General features: G+C 44.6%; 1 protein-coding gene across 2 annotated transcripts in view; it reads left to right on the top strand.

Annotated features, from left to right (window-relative positions):
- Nucleotides 1-20024, top strand: part of LOC139413321 (E3 ubiquitin-protein ligase TRIM62-like) — a 44226-nt gene extending 24202 nt beyond the window's left edge. The window contains exons 3-6 of one of the 2 annotated variants that reach the window (XM_071160541.1): nt 7484-7579; nt 12246-12571; nt 13775-13890; nt 15948-20024. In XM_071160541.1, coding sequence (XP_071016642.1) covers nt 7484-7579; nt 12246-12571; nt 13775-13890; nt 15948-16501 — 1092 coding nt within the window. In that variant the 3' untranslated portion in view covers nt 16502-20024. The remainder of the gene's footprint in view (nt 1-7483; nt 7580-12245; nt 12572-13774; nt 13891-15947) is intronic. The other variant, XM_071160542.1, reaches the window with a different exon arrangement.
- The last annotated feature ends 7528 nt before the right edge of the window (nt 20025-27552 follow it).

Genomic DNA, 27552 nt, shown 5'->3' with positions numbered 1-27552 from the left:
AAAAAATGTGGATATGGGTAAAGGGGCTGGTCACGGAATTACACAGCAGTGGTCAGTTGTAAATAGTCGGTGGCGTCTTGTCTGCTGCTGTACAGAACATTCGTTCCCAGACACGGTAGGTAGTAGTGTTGTCAACATACCATTTTGACCTCGATACTGATAACAGGTTTAGTATCACGATACTCCACACCATCACGATACCGGGGGGCGGTGTCAGAATGCCGCTTGATCCAGACAGATATGTTGAGTTCAACAGCATAACATTTGGAATTGTAGATTTTTTTCATGTATGCATTATTGAAACAATTATACACTCACCTGGACTTTGGTAAAAAAATATATATATATTTTTAAATGTATTTTTTACCCCTTTTTCTTCCCCAATTTCGTGGTGTCCAATTGGTAGTTACAGTCTTGTCTCATCGCTGCAACTGCCGTACGGACTCGTGAGAGGCGAAGGTCGAGAGCCGTGCTTCCTCCGAAACGCAACCCAACCAAGCCGCACTGCTTCACAACACAATGCCCACTTAACCCGGAAGCCAGCCGCACCAATGTGCTAGAGGAAACACCTGGCGACTGTGTCAGCGTGCACTGCGCCCGGCCCGCCACAAGAGTCGCTAGTGCGTGGAGGGACAAGGACATCCCTGCCGGCCAAACCCTCCCCTAACCCAGACGACGCTGGGCCAATTGTGCGCCGCCCCATGGGTCTCCTGGGCGCAGCTGGCTGCGACAGACCCTGGACTCAAACCCAGAATCTCTCGTGGCGCTAGTGGTGTGCAGTGGGACAGGCTAGAACTAGCACTCAGGAAGTGGAGCAGACATGGTACTCTCGCGCTGTAAGGGTACATCGGCTGCGCTGATAGACGGACTTGAGCCTCTCTCAATTAGTAGACGACGTGAGACACATTTTACATAAGTACCGAAAGTAACACACATTCTACTACCGAATCGGTTATCAGGTCCTAGTATCGAAAAAGTTCCTAAAGTTTTGGTATACCGTGCTTCCGGGTAAGTGAAGACTATACACACCAGGCCCATTCTAGTCAGCTGATTTGGCCCAGACAACATGGGACCAATGACGCAAGAGCCACCCGACAAGCTAGCTCGCAGGCTGGGGTTGCCATGCCTTCACAGAACATGACCTTTCCTCTGCTCCCAATAGAATGATAGAGAAAAGACGCACCCTCAAGTCCCTGACAGAGTAGCTGACTGAAGATGTGAGGAGGAGACCATTACAGACTATCAGTTTCACAATCAGTCAAACCCATGAATATGTTCTGGCAGAGAGCTATTTCCATGACGTATAAGGGAGGGAAATACTTTCTGGATTTCTTCATTCCTAACTCATTATTCTTCGAAATGATTAAGGCGGGCTAGCTACAGTGCAAGATAATGGGCCCAATCATAAAAATATATGAAGAGTGTTTCTATTCATGATTTGTAAGTAGCTATTAAAAATGGTAAATCTGAGGTCAGTCAACAGTTGTGCCTCCATAAGAGTATGGAACTGCCTGCCCCCACGCCAAACATTGCCAACAGTCTGGTTGCCAATTGTCTGGTTGCTGCCAATACACTCATTCTGCCTCTGGGGTAAGCAGTCAGTGAAAATCTAATCAAAAACACTCACCAACATACTGTGTCAGGCCACAGTGTTTTTTGGGAACATCCAAATGTGCTCAAGCTGCGCCTAAAATCCCAGCCCCTCATTTTCCACTCACAGCCTCTCCAGGGAAGTCCCTGCAGTCTAAACAGCACAGCAGCAGCATCCAGGCTACAGCAGCCAGTTGACTGGGCAAACTGGGGCTGCAGGCAACATCCACCCCATGTAACCTACTGGCTTTGATAGACAGACAGCCCTGTCTGTCATTGTGTATGACTGTGACTAGGCCAGGCTGAGATGCACAGACAGCGATGGCGACAGTATCACACACAGAGACAGACATGGCCCTTCCTCCTCCTCCGTATCTGACTCTCCCCTCAGAGGAGATGGAGGACCCAGTGGTCTGATCATTTCTAGCAGTCAGATGGGAGATTGGCGAGAGAACCGGTCTGGCTGACCTGTGTGAGGAGTCATTTAGTGGCTGCTGTGACCGGCTCACTGCCCAGCTCTCGCTACTGAATGATATGCCCACTAACGACAATGGAGCCCAACACAATTTAGCTTGCTGAACAACATCGCGTGCGTACACACACACACAAACACCTTGTCCAATTAGACTAAAGTGGGTCTAGCTCCTTGAAAAATGTAGAAAATTGTGTGGCTACGGAGAGTTCGAAGGAAAAGAGAGAAGGTGGCGATGCTGGCATTCTCCAGTGGTTAGAATGTAGGGCAAGTCATGTAAATGATGAATCCTCCCAGCCTGCTCCACATCTAGCCCATCTCCAACTACAAGAAACACTACCAAGAGGTCCCTCCCTCAGAAACTGACTCCTGTTAATGAAGGGCCTTACAACGTTATGGGAACATAACATGGTGGCAGGGCAGCAGGGTTTTATAGATATTAGTGAGTGAGGCTTCCAGGAATGGTGTTACCGGGTTCCATTCTCATTGACGAGAATTAAAGTCGCCTTTGTCCTAGAGCGATTTACACGGTTATCAGAACGTCACACCCCAGGGTAATCCTACTCGAAACGCAGCCCATATTTTAAGTGTTTCTAAAAATCTCCTATGGCGGGAAAAACGATTGGAACCATTAACCTGTTTGACCGCTAGGTTTTTATTGGCATCATGACTCCTACTGTAGTACTCTATAGCTTACTGGCTAGGTAGTGGCAATTGAAAAGTTAATGAACAGTACATATTATAAATTGACATCTCAGGGCGCTGCCTCTCCTTAAATTTTAATTCATGCAAATGGCCTTGTAGAGCTGTATGTTAATGATCACAGAGCGGGACCCTGGCAGGAATATGGAAGGGCAAGGCGGGGGGGGGGGGCTGTCTTGTTGGCAGAGGGCTGAAGAATAGATCTGGGTGGTAGAACAGGATGACATGTTGTTTCAGCAGAGAGTTGCCAGACGGTGCAGACAGCCGTGTCAATGATAAACAGCCTCTTTTCCCAACAACTAACTCAAACTACCTGCGTCTTACGACCTAAACTGATCAAAACGACAGTTGAAACAATCAATCTTGAGCCTCTGCACATGGCGTCAAGTCAGGGTTGTTATCCTAAAACCAGTGTACAAAAATGTACATTGCGATGTCACTTGGATTGTGGCAACATGTCCAAAGGTGTGTGAGACACCAGATTCACTCTGTTCCATTTTCTATATAGGTTATTGATTCCTGAATCCCCTCCCTGGGTGTAGAAATCAATACTTTTCACTCTGACACACTTGCTGTTGGGGCTGGGAATTGCCAGGGACCTCACGATACGATATTATCACGATACTCAGGTGCCCAATACTATATGTATTGTGATTTCTATATATTGCCATTCAGTCTTCCATACATATTGCTCACCATGTATGCTGCAGAGGGACAAGAGCCATGAGAAAACAAGTTTTGAAAAGTGCTTGGAACAAATGGTCTCAACATTTTAAAAAGGAGATGGAGAACAAGCTATAAAGGAAAAATACTAGAGTTTTGGTGCAGGGACAAGGACTAGTGCAAAAAATATTGCGATATATCGTCAAAAATAATATCCTGATACACTACATGACCAAATGTACGTGGACATCTCATTCCAAAATCATGAGCATTAATATGGAGTTGGTCCCTCCTTTGCTGCAATAACAGCCTCCACTCTTCTGGGAAGGCTTTCCACTAGACCTTGGATTATTGCTGCAGGGACTTCCATTCAGCCATGAGCATTAGTGAGGTCGGGCACTGATGTTGGGATATTAGGCCTGGCTCGTAGTCAGCGTTCCAATTCATCCCAAAGGTGTTCGATGGGGTTGAGGTCAGGACTCTGTGCAGGCCAGCCAAGTTCTTACACACCGATCTCGACAAACCATTTCTGTATGTACCTCGCTTTGTGCACAGGGATATTGTCATGCTGAAACAGGAAAGGGTCTTTCCCAAACTGATGTCACAAAGTTGGAAGCACAGAATCATCTAGAATGTCATTGTATGCTATAGCATTAAGATTTCCCTTCACTAGAACAAAGGGGCCTAGCCTGAACTATGAAAAACAGCCCCAGACCATTATTCCTCCTCCACCAAACTTTACAGTTGGCGCTATGCATTGGGGCAGGTAGCATTCTCCTGGCATCCGCAAAACCCAGATTTGACCGTCAGATGGTGAAGTGTGATTCATCACTCCAGAGTTCAATGGCGGTGAGCTTTACACCACTACAGCCGACACTTGGCTTTGCGCATGGTGATCTTAGGCTTGTGTGCGGCTGCTTGAAGTTGCTTCCAGAGGCAGTTTGGAACTCGGTAGTGAGTGTTGCAACCAAGGACAGATGATTTTTACACGCTTCAGCACTTGTCGGACCCATTCTGTGAGCTTGTGAGGCCTAGCACTTCGCGGCTGAGCCACTGTTGCTCCTAGACATTTAACAGGGTTGACATCACAATAACAGCACTTACAGTTGACTGGAGCAGCTCTAACAGGGCAGAAATTTGACAAACTGACTTCATTTGGAAAGGTGCCATCCTATGACGGTGCCACGTTGAAAGTCATTGAGCTCTTCAGTAAGGCCATTCTACTTCCAGTGTTTGTCTATGGAGATCGCATGGCTGTGTGCTTGATTTTATACACTTGTCAGCAACGGGTGTGGCTGAACTAGCTGAATCCACTAATTTGAACGGGTGTCCACATACATACTTTTGTGTGTATATATAGTGTAACTGTATCAGTTGAGTTCCCCATCACTACTTGCTCTCCTCCTGTGTGTAAACCCTCCATCACGGCGAAAGCAGCCAAGAAGTTCTCTCTCTCCTTCCCAGAAGATCTGCACTGATGGCCCATGACTCATAGTTTCTCCTCGCCCCTGTGACTCACCTATTCTAGGGCTGTAAATATAGGTGTGTGTCTGTGAGCAGAGATGGCAGGTTTGTGTTCCTGTTCACACTGATTTACACAACCGGGCCCTTCAAGTAGACGCCTGTACTTCTGCTCAGCTCAGAGCAGTGTGTTGCCACGTCTGCTGCCTGAAAGAGCTGGGTTGTGGATATGTAACGATTAGCAGGTCAAAGAGACGTGGATACGATTCTGTACAGAACAACCTGTTGCAGTTAAATCTATACATGTCTTAATTTATGCTCACTAGACCTAAATCACAATGCTGTTTACCTCTGTGTGGGCTTCCACAACTTTAGTGGAAGTTTCTTGGCTTTACTTTCGTGAATCCAATGAAATCCCAAGTAAGGTGTGTGTGTGTGTGTGTGTGTGTCCGTCCAGAGGACATTGTGAGCAGCTCATTATTCATGCTAGGACTGGGGCATTTTTTCCCCTGGTCTTTGTCAGTACAGGGAGCCCTTTGGAAGCCAATAACCCTATTTAGCTCCTGAGCAAAGCTCTGCTGTATTTAATAAGGCCTGCAGTTAGGAATGTTTGGGAAAATGTATAAAGCCCCAGTGTGTGTTTAGGAAATGTGTTTAATAATTGGCCTGCCAGCCAGCCGCGACCCTGTTCCCTGCCATTCGGCATCCGGGGGGAAATGTCACGTTTGGTCCTCCTGCTGAGATGGACGGGGGGGGGGTCTAGGGTTATTGCCATAGAGGAGACCGACAGACTGGATTACAAACGGCATCAGACAGTGTTGCCTCTCTCTCTGTTAGTATCTTGGATCAAGATGATTCTGAGTTTTTCAATGCTATAGGCCTATACACTGATCGGCTTACAACCTCACAGAACAAGTTCAATGCCAATTACACTGGATTAAAGCCAACTTGTCAGACAACAGAACGAGGGCCCTGGAAGTGGAGAGGCCTGTATAAACGGCACTCCTTCTCTCTCAGGATTGGTCCTCAGCCTGGGAGAGGAGTGCGCCCTCTGACCTGCTGGAGCTAGCCCTGAGAGAAATGGAACCTGCTGATCCTACTGCAGGCTGGAGCTGGCCCTGAGAGAAATGGAACCTGCTGGAGCTGGCCCTGAGAGAAATGGAACCTGCTGATCCAACTGCAGGCTGGAGCTGGCCCTGACAGAAATGGAACCTGCTGATCCTACTGCAGGCTGGAGCTGGCCCTGAGAGAAATGGAACCTTCTGATCCTACTGCAGGCTGGAGCTGGCCCTGAGAGAAATGGAACCTGCTGATCTTGCTGGAGCTGGCCCTGAGAGAAATGGAACCTGCTGATCCTGCTGCAGTTCTCTTAACATTAAAATGTAAAGCCACATCCTGTCTAGGAGGCTCTGTTCACAGCACTGGGAGATCGTTTTCCTTAGTTCAGGTCCTTGATTAGGCTCTGTTCAAAACTGTATAGAAACTACACTGTTTTCACATTTATTTTGTAGCTTATTAAGGACATGGGCTTGTTATGTCAACACATCGTAAACCAAATTACATGCAGCGGCTGCCTGGCCTGTTTCTGTGCCAAAGAGCAGAGAACTGAATTTGAAGAGTGTTGTTGGCTTGGCTATTTGACTCGATATAGTCAACAGGAAGCAATTTTCCAGCACTGCATTGATATTCCTCAGAGTATTTTCCGCAGAAGCAAATAAATAACAGCTGTTGTAATGAACCAGTCTGTCCTTTTACTGTCAATCCCGTTTTAGACTTCTGTTATCCCTCTGGACAATTGGCACTGCAGGAAAGATTAACTATGACCTTCACAGGCAGCATGACATTGAACACATTCTCAAGCCCTGCACCTGAAGTCCTGCTCCTCTCCTGGCCCTAAGCATCATCAGTCCGATGAGTATCTGCCTCTGTCTGATAAATGGACTCTGTTCACTGTGTGTCTGCGGTGGGCTGGGCTCAGGGGACCTGTTGGTGACAGCAGTTCCAGCTCCACTGCCTGGTGTCCTCCTTCTGCCTGAGGAAACTTGGAGGTGGATTAGAGGGAGAAAGAGAGACGTCCTGGTTCTGCCATGGAGGGAGTGCCCTGGAGGAGACGACCCACTTTCTGTCTGACAGAACCCTGTCTGGAGACAACCTCCTTTCCTCAGACTCAGCCCCCCCCAGGACCGCAGAAGGTTATCATAATACAGCCTTCCTTAATCAATAAGTCATAAAAGGCTTTTAGGCCGTTAGGAGGAGGAGGAGGTGTCTGCGATACCTGAACCTCCCACTGAGGCTGAAACAGATGTAGATGTCTTACGAGAACCTTGAGTTGAACTTACGAGTTTGACGTTTTTCCCAATAGCAAGTGGTAGCAAAGGAATGGTGCCCTATGCTGCTGCAGGACAATTGGTCAACATCAAATCAACGGACTTAATCTAATGTTATGCACCAATTTGATCCAACAGAGGAACTTGATGAAATTTGTGCTCCAATAAATCTGTAATTCACCTCATTAGTAACTAGGAACAATGCTGTATGTGTGTTTCTCTAGTCAGTGGTTGCTAATTTGTTATTGTTGTTGTTGTTGTGTTGCAGAGGGAGATGAAGGAGCAGCTGGCCACTCTGCAGGACAGTGAGAAGGGACACACCGAGGCCCTGCAGCTACTGCAGAGACAACTCACTGAGACCAAGGTAACAGACACACTTCTCTACTCCGTGAGACAGATGTAACACACACCAAGCACACAAATTCACTTAGACCAAAGTCACTTACAGTATAGAGAGCCTTTTGACCTATATGAGACCAAGGTAAAGCACCAGTGTGTCCTGTCTCTCTCTACCTTAGTCTCTCCCACAGCTGAGAGTGAGACTCCAAACAGCAAATTGGTTCATTAAGCATCTTTAATCTCAACAACTTGTTTTAACCAGCGGAGCCAGCTCATCTAGTCGATACAACAGCTTCTCCTCTTCTTTTCATTCTGGCTCAGCTCTCCCCCTTTAGCGTCTTTGAGCTGTATCGGTCAGAGAGGGAGGGCTCTCTGACAGATGGGGTTTGTGCCGTCAGCGGTATTTGTCATTTGGGATCCATCGTTCTTCCTGCTGTTTACATGCTGGCTGTCCACTGGCATGCCAGCCAAGCCAACTCCCTCCTGTCTTCCTGTTCTGTCTAGTCTGCTTGAGTTCTGCAGTGCAAGACTTTACTTTACCCTGGCTCTGTTCCAGAGAGACAAACCTGCCTGCTTCCACTGCCATCAACTCCAACTGAGTGCCAGCTGCAGGTCTCCATTATAAATCAGCCCATCTCATTAGGTTTGCATCCATTTGTCCGAGGTGACGTGCGTTGCCTGGAAGAGGGCCATAAATTGATCTCTTTGCCTTACAGATGCATTTAGGTTTATGACAATGAATTGCTCTGTTGTTCTCTTGGTTTTCGTGCTTGACCTCACACCGACACCAAAAGGAAAATTGATTAGTAGGATCAAAGCCTCAAACACCCATAATCCTCTCTGCCCCTCTCTCACCGGCAACATGGTGCTGAAACGGAAACTTTGAGCAGGTTGGTGTGAGGCTGCCATTACCGTTGTTTTGGGTGTGACACTTAAACGTCCACTAATACTGCTGTTTGTCACTTAATTGGTTTATATTGGTTCTGGTGCTCTAGTTTAGTTCCAGCCCTGGGCCCATGTGTTTAGGGACGTCCCCTCCCCCGTCTGAAGAGCAGATGTTGTCTGATTCCCAGGCCCCGTGGGGGTTCGCCTGATAAGCACATGCTGCTGCTCTGAGACCCAGCCTCCTCTCCCTGTAGGCTTAATATGGGCTTTAAATATTCCCCCTGCCACAGCCATAACACCCTGCTGGGACCTGGCACAGGCCTCATCAGTACTGTCCTCCTCTCTCTGTCACCAGGTGGAGGAGAGCAGCCCACCTTAACACATCCCATCTGTACTGGAGATAAATGATCTTAATAGGCTGAGAGCTCCCAGCAGCGCAGAGATGATATCTGCCTGCTTCCAGGTTCCTACTGGAACAGGAGGAACAGGCATGCTGCTGGAGGGAGATTGATTGATTGATCGCAGGCAGTAGTAATAAAACCCAGATTATAATGCTACTGCCCCTATTCTTCTGTACTCCCCTGTGACGGAGAGGAGTAGAGGGGTCATTCCACCAATTGAGTACCTTTTGGGTAGTGTAGTTTTAGTTTGCTTAATTTGAACATTCTGTCATAAAGAGCACATGTTCAACATAAATTAACATGTTTTCCCATCCCTAGGTTGCATTAAAAAATGACTGGTAAGTGCCTACTATGTGCCAAATAAAGTACCAGGGTTGACTGTAACACGGTTGACTGTAACACGGTTGACTGTAACACGGTTGACTGTAACAAGGTTGACTGTAAACAGGGTTGACTGTAACAGGGTTGACGATTTCATCTTAAATCAGCCATAAATCATTTTGTGACAGGGGGAATGGAAGCTTGTTGTGTGCAACAGAGCGGGGCAATTTAATACAAACTTTAAGAAAATATATATTTATAATGAACTTGTTAAAACATTTCTAGCCTGTCTACCTGTTGGTAACAGGTTTGACGTGTTATGCTCGACCCACTCCGTTTTCCACCACAAAACACCAGAAAATGGCCCAAAAATAAGAGAAAAAAAAGGAATTGTTTTACCATATTAAAACAAGAGTTCAGCTCACGTAACAAGATTGAACTTAAAATGAGGGACAGACATTTCATGTGATAAGATGAATCAGTAGTCACTTTAAATATATAATATTCTGCAGAGGTGACTTTGTCAAAGCAATAAAATAACTAGGGCTTTACCTTTACCACATTTCCAGACACTGTTTTTATGTGAGTATAGTCATACCAGATATATTAAATCACTACAGCTGTGATGGAAACATTACGTTTCGGTACAATTTGATAAATGTCGACAGAATTTGATCGTTCGACATCGGGGATCTTTTTGTGTCTGTAAAATGTATTATGTGAGAGATGGTGATGGAAATACCTTTTTTTTAATGACCAAATATTGATATAATAACCATATCGACGTCAACTTGGAAGTCGCGATGATATGGTGTGTGGTCCTCTCACTACGACTCAGGGAAACATGCAGTTTATTAGGCTACAGATGAAATAAGTTACGATGAACTTCACAGGATGGTGAAAGTGCCCAGTGATCTTGATGCTCCTTTCCAATAAATATCAAGGGTCTTATTCTGGTGATGTGATTGATGCTTGACTGCCGTTTTGACAAATTAAAATACATTTAACCATAATAATCTCATCATGTAGACTAGCCTACCTGCAGTGTATCTGCAAGCTGTTGGCTAGAGCGAACGTCCCAAACCCAGAATAGGCACGTTTACTATTTAACGCAACAGTTTTTGTGTCTATCGGTCCAGTTGAAAATGCGACGTAAACACATTGAACTTTTAGATTTTAATTTGGTACATGAAAGCTTAAGCGGAAAAGTACATTTTTGTGTGCACTGAATTGTATCCGCAACAAGTCCGTTTGGTGGAAACACCACTTGTGGGAATTTTCATATTTTGTTAAATGCGGCTTTTCGTCAATTGGATGTCTCCGATGACGACCGAACTGACATCATATTCATTAAGTACCACCGCATATGTTCAATTGATCGGATTGCCAGAATATAGTTTGTCTATGTTAAAATGCACTTCATTTAATATAACAGGTTATATTCCACATTGGTTTACAATTTCTACTTAAAATATCAAAGGGACACAAAAAGGCACTCTTTTTGTGGAACGACCCAGAGACTTCTAGAACTGGTTTATCAGTAAACTACCAGAATGTTGGTGTCTCAAGGATTTCATGTAATTTATCACAAGACATCTAGTGGCCTTTTTTGGTACTTCAGATTATCACAGGTGTCTGTATTTATCTCTTGCCCTCTGTGTGGCTGTATCACACGTAAAATGTATGAAATAATTAAATAAGATTTTATAGTACATTTTTAATAACAACTGCAAGACATCATCCACCTATAAACCGTCAACTTAGTGAATACCAATGGTGTTTGATACTTGGTGTTTATTCGGATCCCCATCAGCCGCTGCAAAAGCGCCAGCTTCTCTTCCTGGGGTCCACATGACATAATACATAGCACAGAACATGATTAGTAACGGACTGAAATGAGTGTTTCAGCATGAAATATGTATTTTTATTCCATTTTCTTTTACACACGTAGTAAAATAAATATGTCAAACTGGTGACAGTTGTGAAAAAAGTCAATAGTTGGATGAGTTGCAGAGGTAATTTAAAAAAATGCCATTGTTGATTTAAATGTTTTTTCATTAATTAGACCAGATGGTTCAAGAGAAAATAGCCTATCTAATAGACACTATGGACAATATGGACACAGATGTAACAAAATGAATACTATATTGGCTAATATTTGTAATGTGATCCTGCGTTGTGTGTTGTATAATGTGAAGGGGAAGAAGAAGAAAAAATGGTAGATTTTCATTTAATTCCCAAAATGACTGAAGATGCCGGTAACTTTGGTAAATTACCGAGAGCTTTGTAACCCTAACGACAACAGAGCTTAGAATGTTCGACAAAGATAATGTTTCCTCTGTAGAGACGGACAGAAGCCCTGAGTGAGAAGCTGCTCCCTCTCCAGTTGTTACTGGACTGAGCGTATAGATCCTCTTTGTTTTGTCTAGTCCGCTACTGCTGTTAGCATTGGAGGTGATTCATTTCCGCTACACTATAAATAAATTAATCAAACTCTCTCCTCAGCTTCTGCTCCTTTCCACCTTATCAACAGCCCTGCTCTTTCTATAATAGCATCCGTTTATCTGACTATTCGCAGGCCTTGTAAATGTTGCCTTGAACACACAGCTAGTCTGTCCCCAGTCGACCCCACAGCATCAGCCTCTTAAAAAAATGCTCTCCATCTCACAAGCAGTGTCACCATTAAAACGGCACACTTCCACTGTCCCAACCTTACACTGAGCTTTGCCCTATTTAACTCCTAATGCGATCTGCATAGGCTGTTCTTATGATAGTACATTTTGTATTGAGTTAATCAGTGTTGGATGATCTATAACAGCAGAGGGGGATTTTATGTCCTTAGAAGCCCTGCTTTTGACTGGTAGCCAGATTTTTTTTCAATTAATGAGTTCACATTTACATAATTGTTAGGCTAGGTGATAAAAGGTTTTTAAGCCCTGGGGTGGCTGACTTTCATCCAACTAAGAGTGACAGAGGCAGAATACATTTTGTTATTGGTGTGTTTAATGCTTGGAGCACAACCTGCACATTAATCCTAAATAACCAACCTCTCATCTCTCTATCCCTCTCTCGCTCTCATTCCAGTCGTCGGCCAAGGGCCTGCGTGCGACCATCGGCGAGGCATTTGAACGCCTGCAGCGGTTCCTGCGAGAGCGCCAGAAGGCCATGCTGGAGGAGCTGGAGACGGACACGGCGCGCACGCTCTCCGACATCGAGCACAAGATCCAGCGCTTCAGCCAGCAGCTGCGTGACGTCAAGGAGGGCATCGGCATCCTGCAGGAGCGCCTCAACGAGACGGGACGCCACGACTTCCTGGAGGGCGTGGCCCTCACCTCCGAGAGGTGCTCTGCTTACTGTCTGACTGACCTTGGATCAGCTCTTCTTCCAAAAAGCCACAGTCCTAAACTTTTGTAAGATGGCACGCTGTCTGAGGTTATGTTATACTCCCCTCCCGACATAAGACCATCCCCTGAATGTAATGAATGTAACCCATTCTGCTCATCGTCAGGATACCGATAGTGATACTAATAGTGATAGCTTGGAGAGAAAGTGCAGAGTTAAGCAACTCATTGATATACCAGACTCATTATTTTAAATCGGGGAAAGAGGGTGCTCAGGGATTGAGTTAGAGTATTTAAGATCTTAGAAGGGGTTGATAAGGTGGACTGAGGAAGTTGTTGCGTCAGAATGCTTTCAAATTGTAGCCGACCACGACCGGGAGACCCATGAGGCGGCGCACAATTGACCCAGCGTCGTCCGGGTTAGGGGAGGGTTTGGCCGGATGGGATGTCCTTGTCCCATCGCGCTCTAGCGACTCCTTGTGGCGGGCCCGGGCACATCTGACACATTGGTGCGGCTGGCTTCTGGGTTAAAGCGAGCGTTGTGTCAAGAAGCAGTGCGGCTTTGCAGGGTCATGTTTCGGAGGACGCGTGGCTCTCCACCTTCGCCTCTCCCGAGTCCGTACGGAAGTTGCCACGATGGGGTAAGACTGTAACTACCAATTAGATATCACGAAAATTGGGGAGAAAAAGGGGTAAAAAGTACAAAAAATAAATGCAAAAAAAAGACTACTTTCTAACAAATGGTCCAGAGGGCATTGACAGGAATGAGTGAAGAATGAACTGATATACAGGTTTGCCTCCTCATGAAGTCACAACGATTCCAGGAAGTGTAGTACTGGCAGAAACCCTTGGAAAATGTGAGAAAAGACTTGACAAGGTTGTGTTTTCTCCTCAGGGTAACTCTCACAGCAGGTGAATTGTTAGCTTTGCATCACTTTTTGTTTCAATGTTTCTCAGGCTTGTCGGTGTACAGCTGTGCAGCCCAATGGTTCCCAGGCAGGGTTGAGAGGGGGGGTTCAAGGATGCATGTGGGAGGAATGAGAATGACTAATGTGGGGGTGGATACTGTAATAGCGTTTCAGCCCCCCCCCCTCCATCACCCATCAATCTACACTGCTGTAGAATATTACATGGGCATCCAGAATCTGACAGATACTTTTATCAACAACGAACAGCGGAAATAGAGCAATGACTAGAGACGTCTCTCAGAGAGAGCAAAGAGATGTGAAAGTAGATTGATAGTTGACATTGATCGTTTTTCTCCACCTACAGGATAAAAGGAAAGATACATGAGACCAATCTAACATATGAAGATTTCCCGACCTCCAAGTACATGGGGCCCCTGCAGTACACAATATGGAAGTCTCTCTTTCAGGATATTTCACCAGGTATGCACCATCTACGTTAACCCTCACATAATTCAACTGTGTAACAGCATTCGCTTCACCAGGAGTGTCTTGTGAATTGTTCGATGCACCCAAGTACCCCAGCCCAAGTACCTCAGCACATCATTCAGTTATGTTACAAATCATTGTCTCCACCCTGGATTTTTTTACTCCAAAGGGTGCTCTTAAGCGAGGTATCTAACCCTAATTGCTCCTTTAAGTCGCTCTGGATAAGAGCGTCTGCTAAATGACACGCATGTACAAATGTAGCATAGATTTGGGTTTAATAAATTGGGCTCTGATTGATGCCTTGGAAACCTTGGAAAAGACTCCCACAGTGTGCGCTAATCCCGCGTTAAAATATCTGGGATGTTTGTGAGTTCTGTGAGAAAATGGTGGCTGGAGGGCTGAGATGCCCTTCGCTGTCAGGAAAGCTGATAAAGATCTTTCTCCTTTCTTCTCCCTCTTCCTGTTCTCCCTGAGCCCACAGCCATCGCTCACTCTCACAGAAGGTTATTTAAAACGATGCACTCAATTCTCTGTCAATTCTCTCATTTTGGCCTTCTGAAGCTGGAGAGAAGGCCGAGTGGTTTCTTGGCCTCCCTTGACTGCTTGCCAAATGGAACAATTGGTTCAGATCCATCAACACTGGCTGCCACGGTGACAAACACAAACCCCTTTCTCCCATCATCCCTCTCGCTCTCTCTGCAGATGATAGTTTAGGGGAATAATAGTAGTCTACCTCTCCTTCTCTCAAACCCAGTGTTACCAACTAGAAAATGTTACCAACTAGAAAATGGCATACGTGTGCATGACTTGAGTGTATGAACGCTTGTGTTTGTTGTGTGTGTGTGTGTGCAAGAGAGATTATGGCATTTTCATGAATTGATTGAAACACACACACTGCCTGGCGACGCTGTTGCGTGGGGGAAAACATTGTCCTGCCTGCTGGCTAGTGGCAAGGCCACCTGTTTTTGTACTGTGTGATATAAACACTGAAGATCAAGGGGGGAGATTTGGCAAATTCCTTTCTCTGTTCTGTTTTAAACCAGCTCTATGTATGGGAGTGAGTGAGGAGAACAAGCTGCTATTGTTCTCCCAGCTCATTTTTCCATAGAACCAGAAAAAAAAAGAGACTGAACCCAGTGCGACAACCACACTCCCTCCCTAACCCACAGTTAACCCACAGAACGACATGTAGCTAGCTGCCTCCAGCCCTGCCAAGCCAACACAGAGCTGTGGAGACATGCGTCTCCCAGCTCCATTTCCATAGCTTTGCATGACGTTGTCCAGTATCGATGTGTAGTGGAGGCCGAGGTCATTTTGAATGCTTACTCCATAAGCGGTTTCCCTTTTGTAGCATAAAGTTGAAGGTTATGAACCAACAGTCCCAAACATGGCTCATGTAAATACTCTTCATGAGGTCTTCATTTCCTTAAATATGATTACAGTAGATGTTGGGCAATAGGGTGTATTACAAGAGTGGATTATTAGGCTACCCATCAGTCATCCCAAATTCCAACACCATGACAGTCCCTTATTCTCCTCCTGATAGGGACCTTCAGCAGCACCGGCTCATTTGATTGGTAGAGCAGAAACACCAGACACTGACTGACCACTGCAGACAGAGACTGTGCCAGTGACTCAGCTCCTCCCTCCAAACAGAATGTCCTTGGTCCTCTCCCAGGCGCCTGATGAATCACTTTTAAAGATAACATTTAGAAAATCAATTTGTAAGCACTCCTTCAGATCCCCTCTCCAGTTCAGTGACTGGCTGAAACGGGATGCCAGGACGTTTTCACTGCCTCAGCATAAAACTCAGACAGTACAGCGGCGATGGTGACAAATGGAGTGCAACGAATGACACCGCCGTTCTGGAGCTAGTGTCTGTCTGAGGGAGGGAGCGTCCTCATAACATATTTATGTTTCTCATATTGGTAAACAGTAGGGAAGAATATGCCCTTATCTGTATCCTGTCTAACTGGCTTTATCTGGGCTTGCCCCTGTCAGGTCGTCTCTGGTGTGTTTTTGAACTGTCTTCATTCTCTCTCTCTCCGTAGTGCCAGCAGCTTTGACCTTAGACCCCATCACAGCCCACCAGAGACTCATCCTATCAGATGACTGCACCATCGTAGCCTATGGTAACCTGCACCCCCAGCCCCTGCAGGACTCCCCGCGGCGCTTCGACGTGGAGGTGTCTGTGCTGGGGGCCGAGGGCTTCGGCTCCGGGGTGCACTACTGGGAGGTGATGGTGTCAGAGAAGACCCAGTGGATGATCGGCGTGGCCAACGAGACGGTCAGCCGCAAGGGCAGCATCCAGATCCAGCCCAGCCGCGGCTTCTACTGCGTCGTCATGCACGACGGCAACCAGTACAGCGCTTGCACCGAGCCCTGGACCCGCCTCAACGTCAAGAGCAAGCTGGAGAAGGTGGGCGTGTACCTGGACTACCCCAAGGGCCTGCTGGTGTTCTACAATGCTGACGACATGTCCTGGCTGTACACCTACAGGGAGAAGACTTTCCCGGCCAAGCTCTGCCCCTACTTCAGCCCCGGGCAGAGCCACGCCAATGGCAAGAACGTCCAGCCGCTGAGAATCAACACCGTGCGTCTATAAGAGCCACACACAGGGTCACTCTACAGATCGGTTTGCTCACCTCAACCCTCCCTGAGGTTAGGATACCAACGATGATGACGTAACTAAGATCCTAAAGACGGCTCGCTTTTTTAAATGATGAGGGGGGGGGGGGGGAGACAGGGTGTTTGACTATGAAATGTAAATTTATTTTGTTCTGGTGTTCTTTTCCGGGTCTCTGTTTTTGTCTTGCTTGTCAGTGTGGCTCCTCACTGATCTCACCAGGGAGGGACTATGTGGACATTGCTGCAGCATCATGGTTTCAACTGGAGCCCCGGTTAGCTTCTTCAGGGGTGGAAGGAGAGAGAGACCCCCCGCTCCCCCAAGCCCCTCTGGGCTTTACTCTGTCTGCATAGATGACGTCAACGCACCGTGGTTTAGTAGTGGGATCTCTGTGCTGTGACTGAGGCCCACCTTGAACAGGCCCACGGGCTCTGCTCTCCTTCCAAGGCTCCAGACCGACTGACAGACGGCTGCTCGGTCTGTCTCTCTCAGCAGCCAGACATTTTGAAACCGGGGGCCACTTTTCTTTTAGGCTTGTTTGCGGAATATTTCTGACGACGCTCTGCTCCTTTTTTCTTTGGCACAGTTAGCAGTTGTGAGTGAAAGCCTATCGGTGTGGCAGTGAGTGCTGTTCCATGTCCTCCCCGGTGAACCTGTACACTTTACTGATGGAAATGATGTCGCATCTCTTGACTCCTTTCCCTCAGGACACACGTCCAGTTTTCCACAGTCGACACTGTCGAGTCAGTCCAAGTGCTGGACGTGGCTGATACAACAGCAGCCTCGTGGTCTGTGTACTCTAGTGATGGTCACTCTGTGCGTGGTCACTGTTGTGGTGCTTGCTGTCCTCACCCTTCCCTCGTTTCCCTACACCTCTCTGTCTCGTTGGGGGTGCCTGGAGAGGTCGTGTGTGTGTGTGGCATGAAAATGTGTTTCGCTGTGCGAGTGGGGACCTCTCTCCCCCCCCGGGTGGTTTCTGTTGGGTTCTTCCACTCCAGCATGAGAGCTCTACACTACCTGGCATGTACCTATGTTACATATTTGTTTGTACTTATAATTTTTAGCAGGTTAGTCTCGTTTTGAGATTCTCTTTTGCAAGAGAGATCTGGCCAAAATAGCAGTGCACAAAGTTGCAGACACGTTTACAAAATAAAACACAAAGCACTACAGTTGGAAAAAAAGTATGGCGCAACTAGGGGTCAAAACATTGACCGCAACACCCCCCCCCCCCCCCTCACCTAATTTCCCATCATAGTGTTTAACGTAGTTTTAATCTCATTTAAAGGGACGAGCTCCTGTCATTTCAGGACCTTTTTTGAAGCTCGTTCCAAGTGAAAGGGGCAGTGAACTGGCATACTCCCCCCCACCCCCCTAATTTGTCTGCTGGACAATGTGGTTACAGAAGCGTACATGTACAAAAAATCGCCATCATTAATTACAGCCACGAACATAGCCTCTTCCTGACCTCAAAAGAAAACCCCAACTTGAGCCCAAGACATTCGATGTGGGGTTTTGAAAGTGAGACACTCATCTATCTAGAAACCCAAGTACTTGTAAGTTGCTACTCTGACTATACGTGGAAGAGGTGATAACCATAACGTTTGTCTTGTCATTTAAAATCAACTTCAGCTGACAGCTTAGTTAGGACAATTGATGACACAACATCAAACTGAACACACTGAGTTCTATCTGATAGTTAACCTTTGAATCATGAGACTGCCCGATCAGATGATCCTATCCAAGTCTTTGCAACGCGTCATGATCAACGGCGTCAAATGCCTTTTTGACAGCTCGATGAAAAGGGAGACGGTGCCGTTTCTCGCCCCGTGGCATCTAATATCATTAACAACTTTTGTTGCTGCAGTAGAAGAGCCATGCTGTTTTCTGAAACCTCCATTGAAACTTAGATCAAACGTCATTGACACACAAACCTGTGGATTCCATCTCCCTGCCTCCTCCCTCCCTCGACGTCGACATCATAGGTGTGAGAGGAGGTTAATCAGAATAAATGAATCTTGACATCTGCTGAATTACAGTTAGCCTATGGGGCAGAGACCACTGACAACTCGAGCAGCATGACACTGGAATTAATGAGCCCTGGAAGGTCTTTAATCATTCTGTCTCTTTGTTCACCAAATGCAACAATTTCATATATTTTTGTTCAGTGTAGTTTAATAACATTAAGGATATGAAAATGGCCAAAGAAAGCGATATTACACTACATTATTATACTGCCTTGGCCTGGGCTGTTGGCATCTTGTTGGCAATGTTACATTTAGTTCCATAAGGCTGTTGCAGTGTAAACATAACACACCAATATATATTCTCTGAGGCCCAGGTATGTGTTGGCTTCTCTGCCCCATATGCACCAAGAGCTCTTGTTATTTCCTGGTTTAAGATGAGAGCTCTTGTCCCTTAGCCAAGTCCAGCATTGAGAGAGCCTAGAGCCAGGGGGCGGGCTGTCTGTATGTTAGTGTGTGCTCATGTTGCTGGGATATATGCAGTTTCTTCAGAAAGTATTCATGCCCATTGACATATTCCACATTTTGTGTTAGTCTGAATTTAAACATTTGTAAGTTTTCCCTCACGATCTACACACAATACTCCATAATGACAAAGTGAAAACATGTTTTTAGAAATGTTTGCAAATTTAATGAAAATGAAATACAGATCTCATTTACGTAAATATTTACACCGGAGTCAACTACAGTTGAAGTCGGAAGTTTACATACACCTTAGCCAAATACCTTTAAACTCAGTTTTTCACAATTCCTGACATTCAATCCTAGTAAAAAGTCCCTGTCTTAGATCAGTTAGGATCACCACTTATTTCAAGAATGTGAAATGTCAGAATAATAATAGAGAATTATTTATTTCTGCTTTTATTTATTCACATTCACAGTGGGTCAGAAGTTTACATACACTCAATTTGTATTTGTTAGCATTGCCTTTAAATTGTTTAACTTGGGTCAAATGTTTCAGGTAGCCATCCACAAGCTTCCCACAATAAGTTGGGTGAATTTTGGCCCATTCCTCCTGACAGAGCTGGTATAACTAGGTTAGTAGATCTCCTTGCTCGCACATGCTTTTTCAGTTCTGCCCACAAATGTTCTATAGGATTGAGGTCAGGACTTTGTGATGGCCACTCCAATACCTTGACTTTGTTATCCTTAAGCTATTTTGCCACAACTTTGGAAGTATGCTTGGGGTCAATGTCCATTTGCGACCAAGATTTAACTTTGTGACTAATGTCTTGAGATGTTCCTTCAATATATCCATGTAATTTTCCTGCCTCATGATGCCATCTATTTTGTGAATTGCACCAGTCCCACCTACAGCAAAGCACCCCGACGACATGATGCTGATGCCCCCGTGCTTCACGGTCGGGATGGTGTTCTTCGGCTTGCAAGCCTCCCCCTTTTTCCTCCAAACATAACGGTGGTCATTATGGCCAAACAGTTATATTTTTGTTTCATCAGACCAGAGGACATTTATCCAAAAAGTACAATCTTTGTCCCCATGTGCAGTTGCAAACCATAGTCTGGCTTTTTATGGCAGTTTTGGAGCAGTGACTTTTTCCTTGCTGAGTGGCCTTTCAGGTATAGGACTCGTTTTTACTGTGGATATAGATACTTTTGTACCTGTTTCCTCCAGCACCTTCACAAGGTCCTTTGCTGTTCTGGGATTGATTTGCACTTTTCGCACCAAAGTACGTTCATCTCTAGGAGACAGAATGCGTCTCCTTCCTGAGCGGTATGATGCCTGAGTGGTCAGAAGCTTCTAAAGCCATGACATAATTTTCTGGAATTTTCCTATCTGTTTTAAAGGCAGTCAACTCAGTGTATGTAAACTTCTGACCCACTGGAATTGTGATACAGTGAAATAATCTGTCTGTAAACAATTGTTGGAAAAATTACTTGTGTCATGCACAAATTAGATGTCCTAACCGACTTTCCAAAACTATAGTTTGTTAACAAGAAATTTGTGGAGTGGTTGATAAACGATTTTTAATGACTCTAACCTAAGTGTATGTAAACTTCTGACTTCAACTGTATGTAGAAGCACCTTTTGGCTGCGACCTTTTTAGGTAAGTCCATAAGAGCTTTCCACTCCTAGATTGTGCAACATTTTCCCATTTTATTATTTTAAAAAGTATTCAAGCTGTCAAATTGGTTATTGATCATTGCTAGACAATCATTTTCAGGTCTTGACATAGATTTTCCAAGTAGATTTAAGTCAAAACTGTAACTCGGCACATTCACTGTCTTCTTGGTAAGCAACTCCATTTGGCCTTGTGTTTTAAGTTATTGCCCTGCTGAAAAGTGAAGTAATCGCCCAGTGTCTGGTGGAAAGCAGATTGAGACAAGTTTTCCTCAAGGATTTTGCCTGTACTTGGCTCCATTCCATTTATTTTTTTATCCTGAAAACCTCCTCAGTCCTTAACGATTACAAGCATACCCATAACTTGAGGCAGCCACCACCTATTTAAAATTACGGCCTACCCTGGACGACCAAATCACGACCGGAAATGATACAGCCTGTATTCATTGCAAAAATTGTATTGCTTTACCACATTTTTTGCAGTATTACTTTAGTGCCTTGTTGCAAACAGGAAGCTAGTTTTTCAATATTTTTTTTTGTTCTTTACAGACTTCCCTCTTTTCACTCAGTCAATTATGTCAGTATTGTGAAGTAATTGTTGTTTATCCATCCTCAGTTTTCTCCTATCACGGCCATTACACTCTGTAATTGTTTTCCTCTCCGGCAGCGGAGTTAGGAAGGACGCCTGTATCTTTGTAGTGACTGGGTGTTTTGATACACCATCCAAAGTGAATTAATAACTTCACCATGCTTAAAGGGATATTCAGTGTCTGCTTTTTAAAAAAAATAAAATATTTTTGACCCATCTAACAATGGGTGCGAGCTATTCTTTGCGAGGCAATGGAAAACCTCCCTGGTCTTTATGGGTGAAACTGTCTGAAATTCACAGCTCGACTGAGGGACCTTACAGATAATTGAATGTGTGGGTTACAGAGATGAGGTAGTCATTAAAAAAAACACTATTGCACACAGTGACTATGTGACTTGTTAAGCCAATTTCTATTCCTGAACTTATTTAGGCTTACCATAACAAAGCGGTTTAATACTTATTGACTCAAGCAAGACATTTCAGCTTTTCAGTTGTAATTCATTTGCAGAAATGTCTCAAAACATAATTTCACTTTGATATTGTGGGTAGGCCAGTGACACAAAAACGACGTCTCAATTTAATACATTTTTTAAATTCAGGCGCTGTAACATTTGGGAAAAAGTCAAGGGGTGTGAATACTTTTCTGAAGGCACTGTATGTTCTGGCCTCTTGTCTGTGAGGTGCAGTGATAAAAGATCCCCCTATATCCCTGCTCTTGCATCCTTGTGTCTGTGTGTGTCTTGTCTGTGTTGTCCACTTTAAAGAACTGGGGCAGTGCCCTGCTTTGTTGGATGCGTTGTTGGTGTGTTCTGATGACTGTGCAGTATGATGCAGATCCCTGTGGGGTCTAATAAAAGCAAGACTGCTGTCCGGTGATATGGATAAGAAGTAGAAAGATGATTATTGTGGGGTGGTGGTGGGTAACTGGTATTGGTGGTGGTGGTGATGATTTATAATACCACTTTTAATGATTGTGTCGGGATGTTGGTGGCTGTGCAACCATCATTGTGCGAACCCACACCTGGTGTGCTTGTTGCCCGTGGTTCCTGAGAAATGTTTTAATGTACAATTAAAGAGTGGTAAAAAACCAACATGCTTGTTTGACTTTCTTTTAGAAACACTGATTTAACATGTAGTACTAATGGATTTGTCGGGGCTCAGTCCTTTGACCAAAATGCAAGTTAAATGCTTTCTCAGACCATGTTTAACAGAACTCATTACTAGAGAGCAGCTAGAATCTATCAGAATTGTACCGAATGGGATGAGGCAGTGCTTGCTGGTGTACATTCTGTGTCAAGGTGCATATTTCAGCTGAGTTGTGCCAAATCCCAGCCCTATGAAAGCCTCTCTGACAAGCCAGAGAGGATGTACTCCCTTTGTTCCTCCCCTTCTCATGCTGAGGCATTTTTCTACTAGATTAATACAAAGCTGAGAGTAACCCTGTGATGGATCACACTGTCTGAACACAAGACAACCTCACTGCAGGGCATGGCCTTATTGTGCTGTATGCAGGGCTGATCCCTCACTCACTGTCTCTCTGTCTGCTGTCTGTGAGGATGCCTGGAGATTGGAGAATTCCTTCTAAAAAAGGCCAGCCCACTCATTCTCATTTTCTTTTTAATGAAACCATTGTATAAAGTGAACATCGGAAGCGAGAAGCAGCGGTTTGCCAGCTATTTGATGTCGGTGCCGTTGTTGGAGGAAAGGTTATGCTTGTAGCGTGACATTACCTCATGCTCCATTGTACGTGCTAATTCAGGGCTGATTGAGTCCAGTTGCATCATTATTACAGAGGAGCTGTGGACCTGGCAGCAGAGCAGCTAACAACCGTCAATCAGTCACCCCAGGATCAGATCTCAGTACTTCTCCTCTACAGTATTTAGTTATCCTCTCACTTACACTCCTGTAAAGGCGCAGACTATCTAACTTCAACTCGGGACAATTTGTCCATTCAAATAAAAGGGATTTTATTTATTTTTTGCCATGGGGAGATCTTTAAGAAACCCTCACCATTTAATACAGGTACATGTGGTTCAGCTATGGGTGTAGTGTGAGCTTTTGGCTTCACTGTCCTAAGAACAGTGAGCTGATGGTAAGCAGGGCTGTTCTCTCACAGGTACCATAACTGTAGTGACTGAATGAGCTGGAGAACGAGCGTTCACTATCAAAGCAAATGATGCCATAGACACTATGAGTAGACCACATTCAGTGTGTGTGTTTGTGGCTAGAGTTGAGATCAGACAGTAAATGAGTACAGAGTTGAGTGATATCTGCACAAAGGCGCATTCAGAACAGAATCTTTTTTTGTTATAAATGTAGCGCCTGAAGGGCATATTCAAGTCTTATACGGCAGTAATGGTTGTTTGAGATGTTTTGCGTGGGAGTGATTCTGCCCTAGAGGTGACCACAGAGGACTTAAAGTAACAACAACCGAAAATACGGGAATGTAGCAGGTGATTTGTCAGTTCAAATATGTATTTATATAAAACCAACACAAACCCTTTTCTCAACACATGATGTGCTTCAGAAATAAGAAAATAACAAGAAATCCACAAATAATATAAATTCAATGTAGCATTTTCACAAACACTAATATTGCGTAATATTCATGCATTTTTCGGGTGCCATTAAAGCGGCAGCGCTCTTTTTCGGCCGCAATGTCTATCGTCCATACAGAATGGAATGACTTTAACATACGAAAGAGAATCATTTCATACAGTTTCTCAAAGCTGATTTCTTTCTATCACGTGGATTGTTGTGCACTCTTAGATATGTGGCAGTGTCAGTGTATTGAGAATTAACCACACACCGATTAAGCGTATGTTAATAGCGTCCCTCATCGCCGTGTTGTGCATTTCAACATTAGCATCGTATTTGGGATTTTGCATCTTGTGGAATGAGGGCTGCATTTCCCCAATGCATGTAACACCTTACTTCATGCCTGGGACTCATATTCCTTGTACGCTTTTTGATTTGTCCATTCATTTGAATAAATAATTTGACCCAGTACAGATATTCTGTTCAGCTAGCAAGGAAATGAACAGAATCACTGAATTCTTGATTGAATCAAACTGCCCTGTGGCAGAAGTAGCAGCTAAGACATTTCCTCATCGTTTCATCGGCTCCTGAACTTCAGTTTGTCAGTGCTAAACACACACACTCTCTCTTTCAAAAGTAAGTGTGAATGTACATTCAGATGGAACAGAGTAAATAGGCATTTTAACGTCATAGATTTAACCAATCAGCATTCAGGATTAGAACCACCTGTTGTATAAATGTATATAACACATATACAGTTACAGCCAAATATATTGGCACCCTTGCACTTTTCTTAAATAATTCCCTATTTCTTAAATAAAAACGTTTGGCCACCACACCTTGTTATTTGATTTAACATTGCAAAACCAATTTCATTTTTGTAAACTTCATTTTATGATTTGAATTTAGACAATTGACAAAATGATTGGCACCCCGGAGCTAGTACTTGGTTGCACAGCCTTTGGCCAAAATAACAAATACTTCTTGTCATCAATGAGCTTGCGGCACCTTTGTACTAACAATTAGCACCAGTTCCCAGCAGCAAAATGCTGTAGTTCTTCAATATTCCCTCCACCAACTGCTGTTTTCAGAGCTCACCATAGATTTTGGATGTGGTTCAGGTCTAGTCTTTTCGCAGGCCACTCCAGAACAGTCCGGCATCTCTTCTTTGCCCCTCCTGAGTGCTTTTTGATGTGTATTTGAGGCCGTTGTCCTGCCGTAAGACCCACAAACTTCAATGGAGACCCAGTTTTTGGACACTGTGTTGAACAAAACACCTGATAATCTGCTGATTTCATGATGCCTTGCACACGTTCAAGGCCCCCAGTCCCAGAGGCAGCAAAGCAACCCCACAGCATTAACAAACCTCCCCCATCTTTGATTGTAGGGAGGGTGTTATTTTCATTGAATGCTTCATTTGATCATCAGTAAACACAACGCTGATCTGAACTTCCAAAGAGCTCTGATTGAGTTTCATTGGTCCACAGAATATTTTCTCCAGGATGTAGGCTTCTTTAGGTGAGTTTTTGAAAAGTTCTAATCAGGCTTCCCACTGGGCAAAAACTGGTTGAATCAACTTTGTTTCCACGTCATTTCAACTCCCCCCAAAAATAGACGTGATGATTATGAATCAACGTGGAAAACTGACTGGATTTGCAAAAAGTCATCAACATAAGGGCGTTTCGTCTTTTTTTTCACCCAACTTTTAACCTAAATCCAATGAAATGGTGACATTTTTGGTTAATATCACTTTGAATTCACATTGGTTGACAACAAACAAATGTCAATCAAAACTAGACATTGAACAGACGTCTGTGCCCTGTGAGTTTCTTTTGACTCCTTCAGCAGTGATGTCTTCTTATGTTCACCAACGACCAAATGAACTGTTCAAAGAAAAGAGCAACCTTCCTACAATCAATTATGGGGGAAGTTTTTTAATGCTGTGGGGTTGCTTTGCTGCCTTGAATGTGTGCAAGACATCATGAAATCAGCAGATTATCAAGGTGTTTGAGTGCAATGTTCAACCCAGTGTCCAAAAACGGTGTAAAAAGCACCCTGGAATGGTTCAAGAAGAAACACTGGACTGTTCTGGAGTAGCCAGTGATGAGTCCAGATCTGAATCTCTTCCAAAACCTATGGTGAGAGCTGAAAACAGCAGAATTAGATCAGTTTGGTGCTGAAGAGTGGGCCATATTGCTAGTAAAAAGGTGCAGCAAGCTCATTGGTGGTGTTAGGTTCTAAGTTCTGGTACAAATCCAGTCGGACACCAAAGGCTCTGGAGTGATGAATCACGCTCCACCATCTGGCAGTCGGACGGATGAATCTGGGTTTGGCGGCTGCCAGGAGAACGCTACCCATAGGGCGGAGCACAATTGGCCCAGCATCGTCCGGGTTTGGCCGTGGTAGGCTGTCATTGTAAATAAGAAATTGTTCTTAACGGACTTGCCAAGTTAAATAAAAACATTTAATAAAAATAAAAAGAACCTGCCTGAATGCATAGTTTCCAACTGTAAAGTTTGGTGGAGGAAGAATAATGGTCTGGGGATGTTTTTCATGGTTCGGGCTAGGTCCCTTAGTTCCAGTGTAGGGAAATCTTAACGCTACATACAATAACATTCTAGATGGCCAACTCCATTTTAATGCCCATGATTTTGGAATGAGATGTTCAACGAGCAGGTGTCCACATACACTACGTGACCAAAAGTATGTCTAGTATAAACAATCAGTCTCTGTCGCTGGGCAAGAACTGAGTCTGTTCCTCCTCTTGATGTTCGTCCTCCGAGTCCAGAATTTTCCTGGGCAGGGAGGTGAGATAAGACGACTGTTGGACTATTGTTAGGATGGGCCCCTCTAGCCCCCCTCCTAGAGGTTTCTTCTCTCTTCAACTGTTGTGCTCACCTCGATGTTGAACTCTACATCTCTCACTGTCCTGGTTCCACAGAAACTAGCCCGACCTTACCAGGAGCTGAGACTCGACTGTGGCTCGACCTACTTCCTTAGAAATATTATTAACATATCTGGACATAGAGACTTTCTGTACTTCCCTTTGCCACTGTAATAACAGTCTCCAGCTCCAACATGCTAACCAATAACAAGGTATTACTACTACTAAGTGGATTATGCATTTAAAACGGTTCAAGTCAGATCATGTCCAACAATGACTACAATAAGTATTTGTGGCAGCTATCATGGCCAAAGGCTGTGCAACCAAGTACTAGCTCTGGGGTGCTATTCATTTTGTCAATGCCATTTTTATTTAATTTATCAATTAAAATTGTAAACTTAAGTTCTGCAATGTTGAAAATCAAATAACGCCTTTAAAAAAATATTTATTTCACTTATTTTAGAAGAAATAGCGAATTATTTATGAAAAGTGCAAAGGTGCCAATAAATATGGCTGCAACTACAACTTTAATAATATATATATTTCAATCTATATCCGGTGCCAGAGACTTTAGAGAATGAGCTCAGCCTCATTTTGATCTGTTCTGGGCTCCGGGTTGAATCACTATTTTGCTGTGTATCTGTCTGTACAGGTCTGAACACTTTGGCAGCCAGAAAGATGTAGCTAACTAGCCCTACCTGCTGTTGACTCAGTGTTTGCCCTCTGGCTCTCTCAAGGGCAGCACAACCAACGTTACTCCTTTGTTTAGAGAAATCCCCTCTCCATCTCTTGTTTCACTGTACTGTATGTAATAGACATTCTAGCCTGGGAGCTTCAGAGGTCTCCGTTGTGAGCTACCTGGGGTTGTTGCTGGCTGCAGGCTGCCCTCTGGTGTTGGCCTGGGTAATATCAGCGTTT

Source organism: Oncorhynchus clarkii, chromosome 7 (genome assembly GCF_045791955.1).
Source record: "Oncorhynchus clarkii lewisi isolate Uvic-CL-2024 chromosome 7, UVic_Ocla_1.0, whole genome shotgun sequence".
NCBI lineage: Eukaryota > Metazoa > Chordata > Actinopteri > Salmoniformes > Salmonidae > Oncorhynchus > Oncorhynchus clarkii.
This window is presented reverse-complemented; position numbering and strand designations above follow the sequence as displayed.